Source organism: Embiotoca jacksoni, unplaced genomic scaffold, assembly GCF_022577435.1.
Source record: "Embiotoca jacksoni isolate LCO1_2020_lvr unplaced genomic scaffold, fEmbJac1.0.p SCAF_6, whole genome shotgun sequence".
Lineage (NCBI taxonomy): Eukaryota > Metazoa > Chordata > Actinopteri > Embiotocidae > Embiotoca > Embiotoca jacksoni.
The window spans coordinates 1,454,992-1,475,176 of NW_027185414.1; the positions used below are offsets into that span (position 1 = coordinate 1,454,992).

The following is a 20,185-nucleotide window of genomic DNA, read 5'->3' on the forward strand; positions in this document are numbered from 1 at the left end:
AAACATTTTAAGAACATTTTATTTACATGTGAAAATTATAATAAATATCAACCCACGGGGGATTTCTGTTCAACTAAAAACACAAGAATATGTCCTGGTTTACCCTCACTGGCATCCAGTCATGCAGATAGGTTTGTTTTAGTTGCTGAAAGTTTTTTGTTGTTGTTGTTTTTTTGTCTTTTTTATATTATCAATGTGATGACCTTTAAGTAATTGTAGGAATTTGTCACTTCAGACCAAAGCTTTAGCCCAACAGATTCATAGACATAGACAAGTCCCTCGACCAATGACCATTGCCTCTTAACCATCCACTGCGAGCTCAAGGCTGAGCCTAAAACATCTGCTCTTTCTGCTGTCATTTATCAGTGACTCATCGCCTGCCCACATGAGCGTGCACATTCAAAATGTAGGTCTAGAACTCTGACAGCCATTTGAAAATATACACAACTGCCACTCTAGCAATGAGGAGTATTAACTTTTCACTGAAAACAAGGTACTCTCATTAGCTGTTGAATGCTGTTCATATTCTGTCACTGCAGTCTTTCTGCCTCAGCAGCTGTTGGACTAGTTCTGCCTTGGGGGATTGCTGATGTGCCACTCATTTGCTTTGGTTGTAGAGTGTTGTTGCAGCATTTGAGTAATTTCAGCTCACACTCTCCAAACCATGCACTTCCCTACAGATCAATATGGGAGTCAGGTAAGGGGAGATGCTGTGCTGTGTTTCTCTATTATATAGTTTTCTAAGAGTACAGAGGGCACATTGATCAAACGGCTTCCACTTGTGGTCTAAGGAAGCCATTTAAAAGATCATTAGATAATTGGTTGAATTGATCTCACCTGAAAGCCAGAAAGGCTTCCCTTATGCATTTCTGCCTGCAATTTGATGGCAAAATTACAGATGCTGTCTGCGTAGTTGAAATTATGCATGCCTCTTTCACACAGGCTACTAAGCCTCTTTTGTCCCAACTCCCCAAATTAACTCTACTTCTGCATTTCAGAATCAGACAAAGTAATGATTATAGATTCAAATGGAGTCAGCTTACAATTAGGCTCATGATTATGACAATCCCGAAATGGCAACAATAGCTGAAGATGGCCTTTCTGTCTGCACAGCACATCGGCATTTGGAAACGTTCAGTATCTATGACTGTGATTAAACAGTTGAATAATCAATTATACAAAGAACAGGACATTTTAAGAACTGAGTGTTCTTTTATGGGGTGTGTTTATATATTTATATATACAGTGGGTACGGAAAGTATTCAGACCCCTTTACATTTTTCACTCTTTGTTTCATTGCAGCCATTTGCTAAAATCAAAAAAGTTCATTTTATTTCTCATTAATGTACACTCAGCACCCCATCTTGACAGAAAAAAACAGAAATGTAGAAATTTGTGCAAATTTATCAAAAAAGTAAAACTGAAATATCACATGGTCATAAGTATTCAGACCCTTTGCTGTGACACTCATATTTAACTCACATGCTGTCATTTCTTCTGATCCTCCTTGAGATGGTTCTACTCCTTCATTGGAGTCCAGCTGTGTTTAATTAAACTGATTGGACTTGATTAGGAAAGGCACACACCTGTCTATATAAGACCTTACAGCTCACAGTGCATGTCAGAGCAAATGAGAATCATGAGGTCGAAGGAACTGTCCAAGGAGCTCAGAGACAGAATTGTGGCAAGGCACAGACCTGGCCAAGGTTACAAAATAATTTCTGCAGCACTCAAGGTTCCTAAGAGCACAGTGGCCTCCATAATCCTTAAATGGAAGAAGTTTGGGACGACCAGAACTCTTCCTAGACCTGGCCGTCCAGCCAAACTGAGCAATCATGGGAGAAGAGCCTTGGTGAGAGAGGTAAAGAAGAACCCAAAGATCACTGTGGCTGAGCTCCAGAGATGCAGTAGGGAGATGGGAGAAAGTTCCACAAAGTCAACTATCACTGCAGCCCTCCACCAGTCGGGGCTTTATGGCAGAGTGGCCCGACGGAAGCCTCTCCTCAGTGCAAGACATATGAAAGCCTGCATAGAGTTTGCCAAAAAACACATGGAGGACTCCCAGACTATGAGGAATAAGATTCTCTGAGACCAAGATTGAACTTTTTGGCGTTAATTCTAAGCGGTATGTGTGGAGAAAACCAGGCACTGCTCATCACCTGCCCAATACAATCCCAACAGTGAAACATGGTGGTGGCAGCATCATGCTATGGGGGTGTTTTTCAGCTGCAGGGACAGGACGACTGGTTGCAATTGAAGGAAAGATGAATGCGGCCAAGTACAGAGATATCCTGGAAGAAAACCTCTTCCAGAGTGCTCTGGACCTCAGACTGGGCCGAAGGTTCACCTTCCAACAAGACAATGACCCGAAGCACACAGCTAAAATAACAAAGGAGTGGCTTCGGAACAACTCTGTGACCATTCTTGACTGGCCCAGCCAGAGCCCTGACCTAAACCCAATTGAGCATCTCTGGAGAGACCTGAAAATGGCTGTCCACCAACGTTCACCATCCAACCTGACGGAACTGGAGAGGATCTGCAAGGAAGAATGGCAGAGGATCCCCAAATCCAGGTGTGAAAAGCTTGTTGCATCATTCCCAAGAAGACTCATGGCTGTACTCGCTCAAAAGGGTGCTTCTACTCAATACTGAGCAAAGGGTCTGAATACTTATGACCATGTGATATTTCAGTTTTTCTTTTTTAATAAATTTGCACAAATTTCTACATTTCTGTTTTTTTCTGTCAAGATGGGGTGCTGAGTGTACATTAATGAGAAATAAAATGAACTTTTTGATTTTAGCAAATGGCTGCAATGAAACAAAGAGTGAAAAATGTAAAGGGGTCTGAATACTTTCCGTACCCACTGTATACACACACACACACACACACACACACACACGCATACACACTTCGACGCCTACATATGTGTCCACTGCCTACATAAGTGTCTGAAAGAGAGAGGGGCAAGCAACAATATCTGCAGTCATGAAATAGTAAGATGCCTTTTGCAATCACACCGGGGCTCTACCACAACTCTAATTTGGCCAAATCAATGCTGCAATCAATTGCCCCAGAATTACACCAACACACCCTAATTACTTTTTAACCTTTTTTGTTTTACTTTGTGTTTTAGTTTGTTTTCATTGTGTTGATCTGTGGAGAAAAATAGATGTGTCCCTTAGGCTCATGCCTGATGTCAGTTGTGAAAATTAATTACAGAATTTAATTGTTGAGTTCATTTAGTTTATCCAGATAAGTTGTAGATGGAAAATAGAGGAAAGAGTGAAGATAACAGCGTGTGTGTGTGTGTGTGTGTGTGTGTGTGTGTGTGTGTGTGTGTGTGTGTGTGTGTGTGTTTGTGTGTGTGTGTGTGCATGCATGTATGTGTGTGTTTATCCAACTAACTGCTGCTCACGGATTGTGTGGTTATTTGGTGGAATGCCTGCTGCTGTCTGATTCCCTATTAATCAGTACTTACAATGGTATGAGTTACTAATTACACCCCAATTTCTATCTGCAGAGCCAAAATCACTGCAGGTCCAGAGAGGCAGATAAACTCTGATCTCACATCCACATGACTTTTGAAAATTTGGGGGCAGGACCCAAAGGAGCCACTGGCCATCGCATGGGAAGTAGCTTATATGTCTCCATGTTAAACTACGTAGCAACACTTTATTGCCTAAAACCTGCTGTAAACATCTGTTTTGAAGTCAACCTGACCTGCACAAGATCCTTATGCCAATTGTGTGGACACTGTATGAATGTTCTCAGTAATGTAATTCAATAAACCAAAAACAGAACAAGTATGAGTTTGTAAAATAAAAATTGAATTAGGAGTAGACAGTCTCCCAAAACAAGTGACTGAAGAAAAGTTATACAAAAAATTTCACCAGACAGCAACATCACTATATTCTTACAAAGATAAAACAAATACATTTAAATTACAAAAATAGTTAATATAATTAAATTGTGATTATGTCAGTGACATTGTCATAACACTAGGTTAGGTACATATCACAAGACTATTCAACACAAGAGTTCAGAGTCTTGTATTTTTGCATTTCTCAACCAAAAATAAATGAATAAATCTGTGTTTTATCTGCCATAACTTAAGATGGAAACATCAGTCTGTTTCAATGACTAGCTGGAACTTGATTTGTCCTCATTGTAAAACTCTGTAAAAGTAAAACCTTGAGTCACAATCAAGCATATCTTTGGGTTGCCTTTCTTAGATTCTGCTCATATCTCAACACTTCGGCTATCCTACTGTATATTGCAATAAAAGGACATGGCTGCCTCTGGATTCCCATGTCTTCTGTATAGATCATCATCTGGTGAGGAGGTTGACATTTTACCTTGACATTTAAGCCCCTTTTTTCACTGCCACAAACTTGGCTGGACTCTACTCGACCTACTTTTTGGGGTTTTCAATTGGGCAAAAGTTGTGGCTAGTATCTGGTACTTTGTTCTTTCCACAACAGGGGAACGTCTGCACCAGTTGCATTCAAAAGTCTGTTTGATGAAAGTACCGGCTTGCACATGTCATATTGACGATGGCGTCATGGCAGCTTCACGTGACATTGCTATAACAATGTTGCCTTGAGAGCGTACAGCTTGCAGTGGAAATCAAAATTAAGAAATGTACCAAAAGCGAGCAAAGACAAGGAGAGTTGAGCGTTTATTGGCAGTTTAAATGAGATTGTAGCTTTACCTTCAGTCTGTTTTACAACAAAAAGCACAAGTCTTTCCAAAGAGTTGTCTGTTATCTATATGTAGCCATCGACCTATAGAGTATGCCAAAGATATTTTGGTTGGGTTCTTATGTTCATATGTATCAGGCGTATACAGCTTTTCCAACCAACTCAAGGAGTTATACTTAATTAGGTTGCTATCAACCCAGCTGTCATTTCAGCCATTAAAATTGTTGTTTGACAACAAAATAATGTAAAGTCTGCTTTTGTCTACCTGTTTGAAATCAGGAATTATTATTTCTCTTCTTTTTGACACTTTTACATTTATTAAATAGGGCAGTGTAGAAAGACACAAGAAACAAGGGAAGATATACAAGAATAATAATGCAATGCAGGTCTGTGGCTTAAATCAATTAAAGGATGTTAGTTACATGTCAATGCACCTTAAGCAGTAGGCTATTAGGACGATGTGTTTCTACCACTAATTACTACTAATTTGAAAAGTTGCCACCCTCATAATTGTAAACTGAATAGTGTGAGATTTGGGAGCCGAACAAGCATCACAACAAATACCTTTTGTCTGTCCTGGCATTAACACAATTAAAGTATGTTTAGTACTGTGGCTGTGTAGGCTATGTTGGCATGGTACCTGATATGGATATGGATATGGATATGATGAAACCTTCCATAGTGTGAATTTTGATATCCATTTCTTTGTCTACTATACCGCAGGACTTGGTGCTGTATTAATATTGTGGAAGTGTCAAAATCCTCAGCCTACAGAGAAATGCACACGTCGAATTAAGCAATTATGCCCTTCTTACAACCTTTTTGGACTTGTTATGTCACAAACATACACTAATGTGAAACTATATTGATATGGTTAAATATATATTTTTACAGGTATCAAGAATTCCAATAAATATTATTAAATGGTGTGGCTCCATTGAATGAGATGATTTTTGAATTAAAGTGTTTTTTCTTTTCTTTTTTATTTCTTTTTTTTGTGCTGGCTTCCGCATGTCACATCTTTATAGCCCAAACACTCACTCATGATATTAGCATTGTGAGCCTCACATATCATGTTGTCTATTGTATTTGAACATGTTTTGTGTAGCTTCCGACTGCATTGTAACCGTGCATGAATGCATGCTGTGCTGTGTATGATTGTCCCAAGAGTCTAACACTGAGGCAGAATCACTGTTAAGCTCACTAATGCCTTTGCATCCATATGACATTGCACTGATGAAGTGGGCTTCAGAAGAAAAGTGTAATAATGAGTCATTTGTTATTAAGGATGACAACTGTCTCCCTTGATGCCTCCAGCTACAGCTGTCACTGCAATTGGAGCACGTGCATAAATGCATGCCTCTATCAGTATGTATTCATTTAAATGTTTATTATTGGCATTCAAGTTTTGTTAAAGCAGATGTTTCAAATCCCTGGAGTCACGCACACACAGAAAAATTCAGTCATGAATGCAGAAGTACACACGTGTAAGGTGTGTGGACACACATGCAATAACGCTGCAAAAAGCCACCTGGGGAGGTTTCCGTGGCAACAGGTGAGTAATAGTAGGGACAGTAACAGGGTTCTTGTGGCAAAGTGACAGCACATTGATGGAAGGTGGCCAGTTGGTCACTCACCAGGGAAGTGACAGCCGAGCAGCAATATGAGAGTTAAAATGTAGAACTAGTGGAAACATGAAAAAATGTATAATTCTCATTTTTATCTCATTTTAATTTTCACGTTAATGTCAATAATAAACATCAACAACATGGACAATTTACAAAAGATCAAAATACAACTTTTCATTATTATAACATATATTTTTAGACTTGAAGCCTACATTCACGCCGAACTAGCAAAACACACATACGCAGACATTCATTATCACATGCTTCTCGATACAAATAGGCCACATTTTCTGCCTGGATAATGATATATTTAATGACCTCTCTCTCCTCCACTCTCGTTTCCCTCCTCGCCATCACAGGCACTGACTCAGTACACCAGCACAGACTTTCTCCCAAACACACAGGGCAACAAAACATACCAAACAACATAAGGAAAGTAGTGAATTTTACCTTTACACGTTTTAAATTCCCAAACTGCCCTTGTGTGTTTGTCTAAATGGATTTACACAAGCATGTGTAAGTGTATGTGTTTGTGTGTGTTTGAATGATACATCATAGATTGTCAAATACTGTTTTTGGAGCAGCTGCATTCGAGAGTTGAGATTTTTGGAGAATAAAAACTGACTGATTATTCTGCTGTCGTTGACAGTAAATCAATACAACCCAACATAAACACACACACAGAAACAAACACACACACGCACACACACACACACACACACAGTAATCCCCACCCACTCTAAACAACATACGCACACGCATATCAGATGCACGATGCATGAATGCACTTTATAACTACATCACTCTGTCCATACAAACACCCCACTTTGCTGGGACCTTCTAAATTACTGAATACACACACACACACACACACACACACACACACACACGCGCGCACACACGTGCACACACGCACACATGTGCACACACGCACACACGAACACAGGCACAAATAGACACGCAGAGTTCGGGCTCAGGGCCTCCTGAGGGTGCTGGTGGGCATGGTTGATTGACCCTGCCTCACCAATCTGCCCAGCTCTCTGCCAGAAAATCAACCAATTAAAAGATGCAGGAACCACAGCAGCAAGGGGGAGGGGGGAGAGGGGGCTATCAACAGCAGCTGTGATGCTGAATTGGGAAGCAGCTGTGAGGAGCTAACCTGGCAATGCAGGACAGTCAAGCTCTCGCTCGCTCTCTCTCGCTCTCTCTCTATTTTAAGTGCTCTGTTTTGTGCCTCACATAAATTGTTGTGCACTGACATACAGAGATGGAAATATCACCAACTGATTTCATTCCTGATTTCTTCATCAAAGATGGCTTCTTGTAACAAGAAACATGAAGACATGTTTAAGAAGAGCCTATTAGAGATTTTACGCTGAATTATATTGATCATTTCTATTCTAAAACACTATTCATATAAACAGGGTAACTGATTCAAGACAACTCAAACATCAGAGTTATTGTAAGAGGAAGATATATTTTCTCTGACTGTCACTCAGAGGGAAAGATGTTGGGAAAAGACCCAAGTACGAGTTTGTTTTTTTATTTGACCTTTTACTATTGTCACCACGTGTGTTATCCTGTTAAGTGGGGAGATTCACGATGTTATGTGTTCAGTTAAGTGTAACTTTATCAAATGTATCATGATAAACACAGAAAAAGAAGTCGAGGAATACATCTCTTTAATCAAACGGAGAAAACAGCTCATTATGGAACGGCAACATTTTCTCCTCAACCCTAACACCCCGAAGCTTTAACTAGAGCTGCATCTCATTGTTCCTTCTACATGCTTTCAACAGCAGTGCAGTGCCAATGATGAACGATGAACACCACAGCACATTTTTTTGTGAACATAATCCCATATTTACTCCACTTGGAGCGATCTCGTGGTGCTGCTGCCTCTCCTCTCTCCTCTCCTCTCCTCTCCTCTCCTCTCCTCTCCTCTCCTCTCCTCTCCCCTCCTCTCCTCTCCTCTCCTCTCCTCTCCTCTCCTCTCCCCTCCTCTCCTCTCCTCTCCTCTCCTCTCCTCTCCCCTCCTCTCCTCTCCCCTCCTCTCCTCTCCTCTCCTCTCCTCTCCTCTCCTCTCCCCTCCCCTCCCCTCCTCTCCTCTCCCCTCCTCTCCCCTCCCCTCCTCTCCTCTCCTCTCCTCTCCTCTCCTTTCCCCTCCCCTCCCCTCCTCTCCTCTCCTCTCCTCTCCTCTCCCCTCCCCTCCTCTCCTCTCCTCTCCCCTCCCCTCCTCTCCTCTCCTCTCCTCTCCCCTCCTCTCCTCTCCTCTCCCCTCCCCTCCTCTCCTCTCCTCTCCTCTCCCCTCCCCTCCTCTCCTCTCCTCTCCCCTCCTCTCCTCTCCTCTCCCCTCCTCTCCTCTCCTCTCCTCTCCCCTCCTCTCCTCTCCTCTCCTCTCCTCTCCTCTCCCCTCCCCTCCCCTCCTCTCCTCTCCCCTCCTCTCCCCTCCCCTCCTCTCCTCTCCTCTCCTCTCCTCTCCTCTCCTTTCCCCTCCTCTCCCCTCCCCTCCTCTCCTCTCCTCTCCTCTCCCCTCCTCTCCTCTCCTCTCCCCTCCCCTCCTCTCCTCTCCTCTCCTCTCCTCTCCTCTCCTCTCCTCTCCTCTCCTCTCCCCTCCCCTCCTCTCCTCTCCTCTCCCCTCCTCTCCTCTCCTCTCCCCTCCTCTCCTCTCCCCTCCCCTCCTCTCCTCTCCTCTCCTCTCCCCTCCCCTCCCCTCCTCTCCTCTCCTCTCCTCTCCTCTCCTCTCCTCTCCTCTCCTCTCCTCTCCTCTCCCCTCCTCTCCTCTCCTCTCCTCTCCTCTCCTCTCCTCTCCTGTCCTCTGTCAGTGTTTGACAGTAGAAGCTGAGGTGGAGACAGTGAACCAGGTGTAGTGAAATATAACGTTTTAATGGAGTCTACTACAACTACTGGTGATACTGAAACTGTGAGTAAAAAGCCAATATGTACTTTATTAAACAAACTGTTCAAAAATAATGAAATGTAGAATAGCAATATTCTCGTCAACTAAATTAGTGCCAGTTCCAACGGACCCTGGCCGAACCAGCATAACATTGTGCAAAACGTATATTTTCCACTGCCACCACCTGTTTAAGTGCCAATACGACTTTTTCCAATACAAATGTTTCATTGTTTCCTGTTTCAGTTTCAAGTTTTGCTTTTAATGCCAGACTTTCATGTCACTGTTCTAGCTAATATACGACCCTAGTTGGATCATCCTGACAATCAGAAAAGCTCAATGAAAGCGCTAAAAATAGATTGTTTGACCGTAGCGATGCAAACAACAGCACACGACGTCAATGGTGCTTAGGTATGTGTGCCAAGAATGGTGCCGTCACCAGAATGAATGTCAGCCTCTTCTGTCTCATCGTCTTTACCCTATGGTTCATCAGACATAGAGTAAAGAGAGATTACGGTAGTAGCTGAAAATATAACAATAGTTAAAGCTAACCCCTCCGAAAAACCACAATTGTTTATTTTCTTAGTTAAAGAAGAATTGCACGAGAATCAGTTGATTTGAAGCCTAACTTTTACTTACATATGTTGGGAGAACTCGGGTGCCTCATCGTTGACGTTAGCCATTCTTATCCGTACTGTAGTTGTGCCTGTTCGGGGGACTTCCCCCTTGTCAATCGCCATGACAACAAACTCGTACAGGTGATTCAGTCTCTCGTAGTCCAGTGGTCCTGCAGGGAAGATGGTCCCATGAGGGGAAATGGTGAAGTCTGGACTCAGGGTGTAATACGTCAACTCTGCATTCTCCTCGGAGTCACAGTCGTTGGCTGACACTAAAGATGAGAACAGAGATGGAGAACAGAAAAAAGAGGTTATAGGGGCTAAACAGAGACAACACTGTGGCCCAAGAGATCCCTCTCCCTACTATAGACTAACACTACGGTTCAATTATATAAGGCTCTCTAACGGTCATTGCTCTGGTGGTATCATCAAACTGACCACACAGACTGTAAAAGTGATTGGTAACCTGTGTGACTGGTAATTCATGTTTGTCAAACCTCCACAGGAAGGAATCAAAAGGTGTTTTGCTCAGTTTGTTTATCAACAAATTTGCAATCCATTATTTCTTGTAGCGTGCACAAAATTAATGCGGAGAATACACGGTAATAAAAAGTAAAACAACATCAAACAAAGCATGAGGAGTCCATTCGGATTAATTCAAGTGAAAATGAACTTGAGAATGCGAGATTTGGTTAAAGTTTTCAGTTTTTTTGCAAAGTTTAATTCCGTTGTTGGAGCAGCTGATAATAGTTCAGCCGAGAATGGGCTTTGGCTTAAAAAGTTGATGTTTTTCAGAGGACTAAATGGAGCCAGTTGTTTCAATAGAACAGGCTGCACCTTCTGCGAGACCTCCCAGATATTTATCACAAATAAAACTGTACAAGAGTAAAAATGTTAATAATTTACAAACATTATTGCACAGTAGCAGTAACTTGTATCCTTCTACCTATTTCTCCAAATCACTATAATACACATTAAAACATTGGACAAATGGAGGCAAAGGCTGGCATCCTATGGACACAGAGTGTGTGTATAGACAGAACTTTTCTGGACAAAACCACGGATACAAACACAATGCTACATAACTTTATTTTAAATTTGTACGCCTTTTGCTTCCCCCTTTCTATGAAAGAATACAGAAATCTGAAATTACTTACATAATACATTAAAGGCATAAAGGCATGACATAATAACAAAATTATACACGTACAATCATGTATCTAATGTTTTTTTCTTGTTTCAAAGACCTCAACATGATATATTTCCATTTCTCATGCCATGTGGCCAAAGTGAAGATGGAAAAGGAAGTGATGTTCCCACTGCCATGACTGTTCAGTTCTATAACAGGCGGAGTAAGTGTTATTTCCACAGCATGCATTGGAAGGACTGTCATTTTGCAACATTTCTTGCTTCTACATTACACATTGGGAATCCATGGAGCCAGGACTCGCTCTGCCACAAATTGATTGCCTTGCTAAAACTGAAAAGACCACCAGGGATTTGAATAAGCATATTTTACACTAACAAGAACATTTCACCATCAAAAGCTCAATTCTCCAATTCACCTTACATTGCATTTGGCTCATGTGCCCATACACACACACACACACACACACACACACACACACACACACACACACACACACACACACACACTCACAAATACACATGCGTATGAATAATACATACACTTGGACGCCACTGTTTGTTTCAACTAATTCTTTACTGCGAAGGCCTTAGGGAACTCTCAACAGCATTCAATTAATAGTTTGAAGCAAGTTAAATTAACAAAATACCCACAGAATATAATATTCCTTCATTAATAGAGTTTATAAACTTGCTCACATCATTTGTTTTACTTCATTATTTCAGTAGAGTCCATATCTATTTTAAATGTATTGGATTAATAGATTTGTTTTCCCATGTAAGTGAAATGTGACTGCTGGTATTCCTTCATTCTGAACAACCAATAACTCTCCAAAACGTGTTACATTGTCAAAAGAACAGTCTTTGCTTTGCCATGAAGCTGCACAATGGTCAAACGTGACTTCTTAAAGCTCTAAACAAGTTTCACTGCAACAGCGACGAGCCTCCAAATATTACTAGTAGGAACAATAATGATATTTCAGGGTTGAGTTGTTTTTTTGTTTTTTTTGTCAATTTGGTTTATTTTAACATGTGAAAAATGTCAATTGCACCTTGATTGACAAAATATTTAGATCAAGATCAATTGTGGGACTAGCTTTTTTTCAAAGATATATTTGAAATGGCTTCTTTGTGACATTTCAAAACCAAACTAATGACAGTGGTGCCAGTAGGATTATATTTCATAGTAGACATAAGAATCGCTCACTCGCTTGCTTGTGGGCTACCTTTAACATTTAAATTCCCACGCACACACATACGATTCATCCACCCAGTGAGCAAAAGATAGAGATTGATTTATGTTTTTTGCACTAAGTTACCAACACAACACGCTCATTAAACTCTGATTTGCCTATTCCTGTCAACGTTAGTGAGTGAACGCGGCCAAAAAGTAAGAGGCTCAGCTGTTGTCACAATTAAAAAAAAAATTATAGCTTAAACTGGAGCACGACAATACACCTGAAACCTGCAACTAAGTAAAGTATGACCTGCTGTCTTAAGGATGTGATTTGAACAGTCACCAAAACGGCCCAATGAAAGGTAACAGTCCAAAATACTTAATGCTTACACCTCTGGATTTGTTTAGAATAAGCCTAAATGAGCACACAATGGACCAAAACTAAAAGGCATCAACACATAAATAGATTTTGTTTGTATGTCTTTAATGTAGAATCAAAGAAAGTTAGAATTATCAACACTGGATCTTTAGCTTATTTCACTCTTTTGGCATCTTTTGGTATAAACTGTCTCATCGTGGCCTGTCTGGTTCACGTTCTGACATTACAGCATTTCTTAGTGTTAAAAAAAACCTTCAAGTTCGTATCACTGCATTCCAATGCTTGACCAATAAAAAAATAGTTACCCATTTCTCATCCACATTTATTGAAATCGATTAAGATTGATTAAAAAATTAAAAAAAAAGCTAATTGGATTAATGTTAAAGCTTCTAGTACGTCAGTCAATTTCCACAACTCTGTATTCAGTCATAAGTTGTTTTCATCTTCGAATAGATGAGCTGAATTTACCCAGAAGACATCAGAAAAACATACCACATTGTATTATCAAGTGTAACGAAGACAGACGTTTCATATTTCATTGTTAAATTACTACAAGCATTGGTTTGCACCTCCAAAAATATCCTCTCTGTTTGTCATTGTCATATCGCCTTCTTTCAGCTGGGAAATATCGTGACACATGTCTGAAAAGGCATTGAGTCAGGTGAAGAAACTGCCATTTCAGTCCAGAATTGGCCACATTGTTTTGTTTTGTATTACCTTCTCCACTGTTTGTAACGTATGTTATTTAGATTTATATCCGCTGTGTGAGTTGGATAAAGTGTGTTTATCCTGCGCTACAACTCTGGTTACGAGGACTGACATTTTTCTGAACTAAAGCTGAAATGCATCTGTTTGCTGTTTATAAGTGATGAACAGCCTCTCGTAGAATGATGATGGGTAGAAAATGAACTGCAATACTCGTTGTTTGCACAGAGTTCAACTGCATGCATCACATTTTACTTTAATGAATACAGATTACTACTCTTTGGAGCATCATTTGAGCATTTATTTATCAGTTCATTTAATCTCCCATCACAATTGTTGTGTAAGCATTACTATGGGGGGAGAGAGTGGTGGCGAGGTACTATACATTTTTTGCTACATTTCCCTCATTTTTCTGCCATAATGATTCTCTACTGAAGATGGTAACTGCAGGATCATCACATCTCTATGGAAAGCCAGATAATTGCCTTGCTTGGTACTGCATTTTTTTTTTAATATATTTTCTTTTCCCCAACTTGGCAAAATACACATTTGTCCACCCTCACGATGGAACTAAATATGGGATTACTAGCACATGATTTAGCAAAATGGTGCTGGATGCCTATTTCTCCCTGCTCATTAAATGTAATACCCTGCCTTTTAACCCGCTTAATTAAGTAAGAGGAAAAATGTCTTTATTTCCTGTCTTTGTTCACTTTTAAATGTGTTTAAAATAAAATAAGATTGGTATAATTAGTTATAACCTGCGTTTAAAAAAAATTGTTCGGGATTTTTGGAATTTAATGACAAAAACAGTTTTTTTTTGGCAAGGATGCACCTTGTGTGAGATATTTCTAACCTCACTAAATCTAATAGCTAACATTTAATTTGAATTAACTCTAAAATAAGCTTTATGATACATAGACAGCAGAAATGGGCTGTTCATGAAACACTGAATAATTTTGAATACATCATCGATGTGACATTTTTTTTTGGGGTGGGGGGATACGGACCACCCTCCCCCCACCCAAAGGCATAAACAGGCATGCACATGGGTGGGCACACACAACAGCACAGCAGGGGGACATTTCTCACCTCTTCTGGTGCACCTGTTGATGACAGCAAGCTGAAGACCTGCTGTGCCTCCCACAACATACACCTCATCTCCGCCATTATCTTATTTTGCCTTCTCCCACATTCATTCACTCGGATACCAGCATTTAATAGCATTTTTATTATCAATACTGGTGATTCTTGCATTGGATAATCCTTGGTGCTGCTCAGAACCTGATTACTGCAGGTCTACAGATCTAGTGCTGCGTCCAGGTGAATTGTTCTTACACTGATCTGAAAAATCACTGTTTTTGTGGTTGTACCGAATGGATTTATTGCCCACAATCTCTGTTGATGTTGCATTCATCCTGCAGTGCCTCTATATTTGCATTGTGTGCTGCTTGTGAACCTGCTAAGTGCTCTCTGATAATTGTTTCAGTTGGCACTGATTTTTTTTCTACAGCATGTCTTTGTCACAAGCTAAAATGATGTCGAGTACTATGACATTGCACTGCAAAGGGTGCACCCACACATAAACACGCCAATATATGTTTGCAGTTTTTGTCTAGTTACAGTATAGTATCATTTTGTGCCACTTCCCCAAGATAATAAACGATGACCTGACTCTGCTGCACAGCATGCTGGAGTAACAAATAAAAGGTTATATTATTGTTTTAGTCATTATACAACTCTGCCTTATGGTTTTGTCATTTTATCATGTTACAGGCCTTTATTCTCCCTTTACATCACAAATGTCCTTTATACTACAAGTGTCTTTTGAGTTTCACCAGAACACAGGTTTTTAGGCAAGACTATTTTCACGAGAATTAGTCTAAAGGCAACGATCATTTCCATTTTATTAAAACTGCTTAAAGTAAAACGATAAAACAACAACAAAATATACCCTATAATATAACTCTCAATAAATGTTATTTTTCATTTGCACAACCTCCTGTTCAGTTTTATTTAACAAGTCATACTTGTTGTTTTATTTAGTGTGTTGCTGTGTAGCTGTAAACAGAACAAATCCATGCAACTTTTGTTTAGTTTTTCTATTATCAAATTGCTCATTTGACCAAAGGTGAAAATGATAGTGGTGAGAACTTGGCAAGGATGCAAATAAATTAAAGTCTCTCTCCTGGCATTAAGCCTGAAAACACAGTGGTTGTCAAAAATAACATATTTATTACAAGTTTCCAAGGGGAAAAAAAACATCCACTGAATGCTGATCAGCTTAAATGTAACTCAACATTCATTCAGTGGGCACAGATCTATGAATGTGTATGGGTATGTGAGATATAAAGCTCTGGCTGTCTGTCTGCGTTGATGAGACTGAAGCAGAAATGCTCAGCCATGGCTTTGATGCTCATTTTGTTCATCTAGCATGAAAAACACCACATCGACATGATAAAAAGGTTAAAAACCTGATTTTTACTGGAAGGGGCCTAAACATGGCACAAGTGCAAAAACAACAAGGCTTTATAACGTAAATCCAACACACAATTTTTCTGCCTGCAGTCAAAGTTAATGAGCATTTCCAATGAAGTGTCACAACTGCAGTCGATAATAATTTACAAGCTGCATGCAATGTTTCATTTCCATGCATTTCCTTCTTGTCAATACTCATGTTCAGCTCTGGCTGCATTTCCAATTTTAGCCCAAAGCAGGCACAACTGTAAAACTAAGTTCACCTGTTTATTACATTTTTACACATATCAGACACTGGCGCTGACCAGTGGAGCAAGATCAGGTATTGGCTACCGTGAGGTGGGTGAGCTAGTAACAAAGTGTCCCTGTTTGGAGGTACTGCAGACTGTGAAGTCCAGCCTGATGCTTTTTTATTCAAGAATTATCCTCACCTCTTCCACACAAGAGACATAGAAATAGAGATGAAACCTATTAATCACTGATGTTGGATCAGTACTCCGTATTACCCGAGTTCAGGTATCTGTATCGAGACTAAAAAAAGTCACATCGCTTAGATTAGACTTTAAGATATTAATTAACAGGGTGATCTTTGAGTGTAGAGGGAGAGAGAGATGTGTGAAATACTTTGCTGTCAGTTATGTTGGCAGATTGTCAGAATCTAAAAAAGATTGAGCCTATCAGTGTTAAGTCACACCATGACAGATCCAGTTGTGGTGCGTCATACCCACAATTAACATTTCTTCCCATCAGATGAAACATTAGTGATCCCTGTGTAGAAATTGAGTGGGAAAGAGAGACTAGAGCAGCTGCACTGATGGAAGCTCCAGTGATTTCACCGATGCCAGTACTGACCTACTCCATTTCCTGACCAAAACACATGTTCAAAAAGTTCCGTCACTGTTATTTTGTTCTGAAAGCCACTGCAGCAGGGCTTCCTAAACATGTGCATATCACAGACCCCACAGAGGTTCACATTCATTACTGAGCTGCATATTCTTTATCTTCATTTACAGGGACACATCAGGTACATTTTGTATTGTTTGTGATAACGTTTTTGAATTAAAAACACCTACTATGGCCAAGGAGAAAATAAAACTGCAGTGATTCCCATGGATGTATAACTGGTGATGTTCATTAAGCCAATTGTGGAAAAATCACACAGCTGCATTTTTTTCAAGGAACAACATCATGATTTATGCATTCTATGTTGTTTTATTGGCTAGGGGTGAATACATAGTTTTAATTAGAGCACCATGGAACATGTTTTAATTGTGTGGGAGTTTTTGATTAGTGAAGTTAAACAATAAAATAATACAAACAAAGTTTCTAAATGTCTGAGAGCGCAAAGGCCAAGGAAAAAGTAAAATGCATCTTCAATTCCTCCTGAAAATATCAATAGAACAAATGTGAGAAATGTGTTAAGGCTGCTCTGGGTCACAACTTCGATTGTCTCTTTTAGTACAAGACAATGTGTCATGCTGTGTGGCCAATACATATTTTGAGGGCAAAAATATCGACTGTGCTGTGATGTTGAGAGGTCATGGATGAGCTTTGTCTAGATATCTCACCTTGCAACAGGGAGGTTGCTGTTGTTACAGTTTCTGGTACACCATCTTTGCTGTAAATGGACTGCAGGAACTCTGGAACGCAGTCGTTTTCATCGACAATGATGACTCGTACCTGAGAGTGAAGTGAGGAGGAGAAAGGAGTTGGTAGAAAGATAAAGAGAGAGCAGGAGGTAGTCAGAGCAAAGATGGAAGAGGGACGTGAGTCAATGAAATAAAGTAACCTTCATCGCACATTTTTTACTTGACATGTGACATTGAACCCAATGCAACAGAATCTTAACAGGTGAAAATAAAATGGATTGGTAAGGTGTGAATATTTCACCTGTTCATAGTAATTCAACTTCCTTCAAGGATTATTCTATGTATAAAAAAAACATTCTGACAGTTGTAAAAAAGAAGTCAATCAAAATCTGGGTTAAGTTTAACTTTCTAAACGTCCAATACACGACATTGAATAAAAATTAATTCATGTCAAAATATTTTTGTTAAATTACAAAATGTACCCTCAAATAATAAAAATTCTAATAAAAATGATTAGAACTGCTTTTTGAACTTCCAATCTCATACATGTTGTAGTGATTCTGCTGCTGCATCTACATGTGCACAAACTGCCTGCAGATTAAAAGTCACACTGGGATGGTGTTATGAAAATTTTAAATCTGGGATTACTACTTCAGGCACTATTCAAAATTGGTTTTCTTTGCATCCCGAGTCGTTTTCATCTGTGAGTAACCCAAATTAACCCGATCCCTAACCAAAAAGAAGCTTCATCCCAACCTCGTCCAAAGGCCTGTCCCTGATCCCGCCGGTTTATTAAACCCTCCTTGGGGTGTGGGGGGGCTGCTACAGAGTCGGCAGCGAGTCAGCGGAGAATGTAATCTAGTGCAGTTTCTCAGAAGCCCTAAGCTAACAAATATGTGGTATGGAAAAATGTATTTCTTTGGTGTGAGCATGAAGGTGTGTGTTTCTTGCTGAGACACTGTAATGCTGTGCAGTTCATTAGGGACACGAAGGTAAACAAAACATCTCCTAGCAGATGTTAACTGCCTGCTTGGAATATTCCGAAGAAATAAATAGATATGAGCTGTCTGGCGAGCCTCCGACCCTCAGCCCCACTTCTTTTCTTTCATAAAAACAGAGCGCTATGCACATAAACACTACCGATCAGTCTCTGACACACACACACACACACACACACACACACACACACACACACACACACACACACACACACACACACACACAGTTGGTGGTTTGTAAATACCACTGGTATTAAGTCCTGGTAGGTAAAATGAAATTCTGTAATATCAGTTAATCCTCCAGCAAAGATCAGCTTTGAAGCAATGGACAACAAAATAAAATCTGACCATATCAACTCCCAGAGGTGATTTGTTTGCTTGCCAGTAACTGTCAATCATTGTTTGTCTGTGTGTGTGTGTGTATGTGTGTGTGTGTGTGTGTGTGTGTGTGTGTGTGTGTGTGTGTGTGTGTGTGTGTGTGTGTGAGTGTGTGTGTTGTTTGCATGTCATAGTGAGCAAATCTCTGTGCCAGTGTGACAGGAAATGATGGGACTTCAACAAGATATATGAAGGTACTGTATGTGTATGTACAAGGCAGAGGAAAAGCAAGATTGAATGAGAAGAGAGGGGAAGGGAAGTCAGCCGTAATAAAGCAAGATGAGCTCAAACACACCCACACAGAAATGGGCGCACATGCACACACTTCACTAGCTGCAGGCAGGTCTCGGGCTGGTTAGGTAACTAATGGTGCCGATGAGCTATCACTCCCGGAGGGAGAAACTTGGAAACTACCTGCAAATTAAAGTCATGCTCAGTGAGTCCGGTGCACACAAATACACCTCCTCTGTTTGCTATTGACAGGGTGACAGGTTTCTGAAAAGCAGAATAAAAGCAAAAGCAGGAAAAAAAAGATAGCGACACAAATTGAAACGGCTACATTATTTCTGAAGTCCTTTATGGAAAACAAATTAACAAAGTTTTTTTTTTTTTTTTTCATTATATAAATTATAGTAAACTTTAATAAGAGAAAGAGGGAAAATAACATGCCTTAAATCATGAGGTGCATGCTTAGTGTAAACATTTTACACTGAGCCACTGACTCTTTAACAGATGCCTTCCCCTGGGTATGGACAAAGTTGTCAGTCACTATTATTGCATGTACAGGAAGTGTCTCTTGTTTCTGATTGGTCGTCAATCTCAAGAGGACAGGTCTTAATTAATATGAGCCTTTCTGAGGGTAGATGCCAGGGAGGGAGAGTGATAGGGAGGGATATGGACATTTGAAAATAGCCTCCTGCAGATGAATGCAAAAAGGAACTTCATATTGAGACCGTGATGGACACTGTATGGTGACACTCATCGAGTGTTTTGGTTTCAGCTGTGTCTGTCTTTTAGTTAAACTAAATGTTTGTGTGTTCATGTGCTTTCAAAGAATATTTCCCCCCAACTATCCCCTTAACGTTCATTCCATCCAAATGAGGTCTCACTCATTTGGGAAGTCAATCTTCTCAATCTCCAAGTACCAAAGAGATAGCCTCATAAAATTGGAATCTTCAGGATAGAAAAGGTTTAATTCCTTATTGTTGCTTATAACTAAAGGTGACATCTTAAAAAGGGGAGACAGGTATGAATAAATTAATAAATACACATACATACTTACATATACTTACATTTTGTGTGTTATTTGTTAAAGCCCATTATGTGTGTACTCTAAGTCAAGTCGCCTTTTGTATTTCTTCTGTTTTCTTTCCATGTGATTGCAGCAGTGGAAGATGCTCACTGCTGCATGTTCACCACCACGGAGGGAATTTTTGCGGTCTCACATTCAGACACACAACACCACGTTCTTGTCTAGCCCATCACTCAATACGC

At 40.2% G+C, this 20,185-nt stretch overlaps 1 protein-coding gene across 1 annotated transcript in view; it reads right to left on the bottom strand.

Annotated features, from left to right (window-relative positions):
* The window catches only part of LOC138213088 (neural-cadherin), a 258,811-nt gene that overhangs the window by 167,917 nt on the left and 70,709 nt on the right, over window positions 1–20,185 (bottom strand). The window contains exons 5-6 of the mRNA XM_069173941.1: window positions 17,295–17,406; window positions 9,864–10,113 (exon numbers count right to left, since the gene is read on the bottom strand). Of these exons, the coding sequence (XP_069030042.1) occupies window positions 9,864–10,113; window positions 17,295–17,406 (362 nt within the window). The remainder of the gene's footprint in view (window positions 1–9,863; window positions 10,114–17,294; window positions 17,407–20,185) is intronic.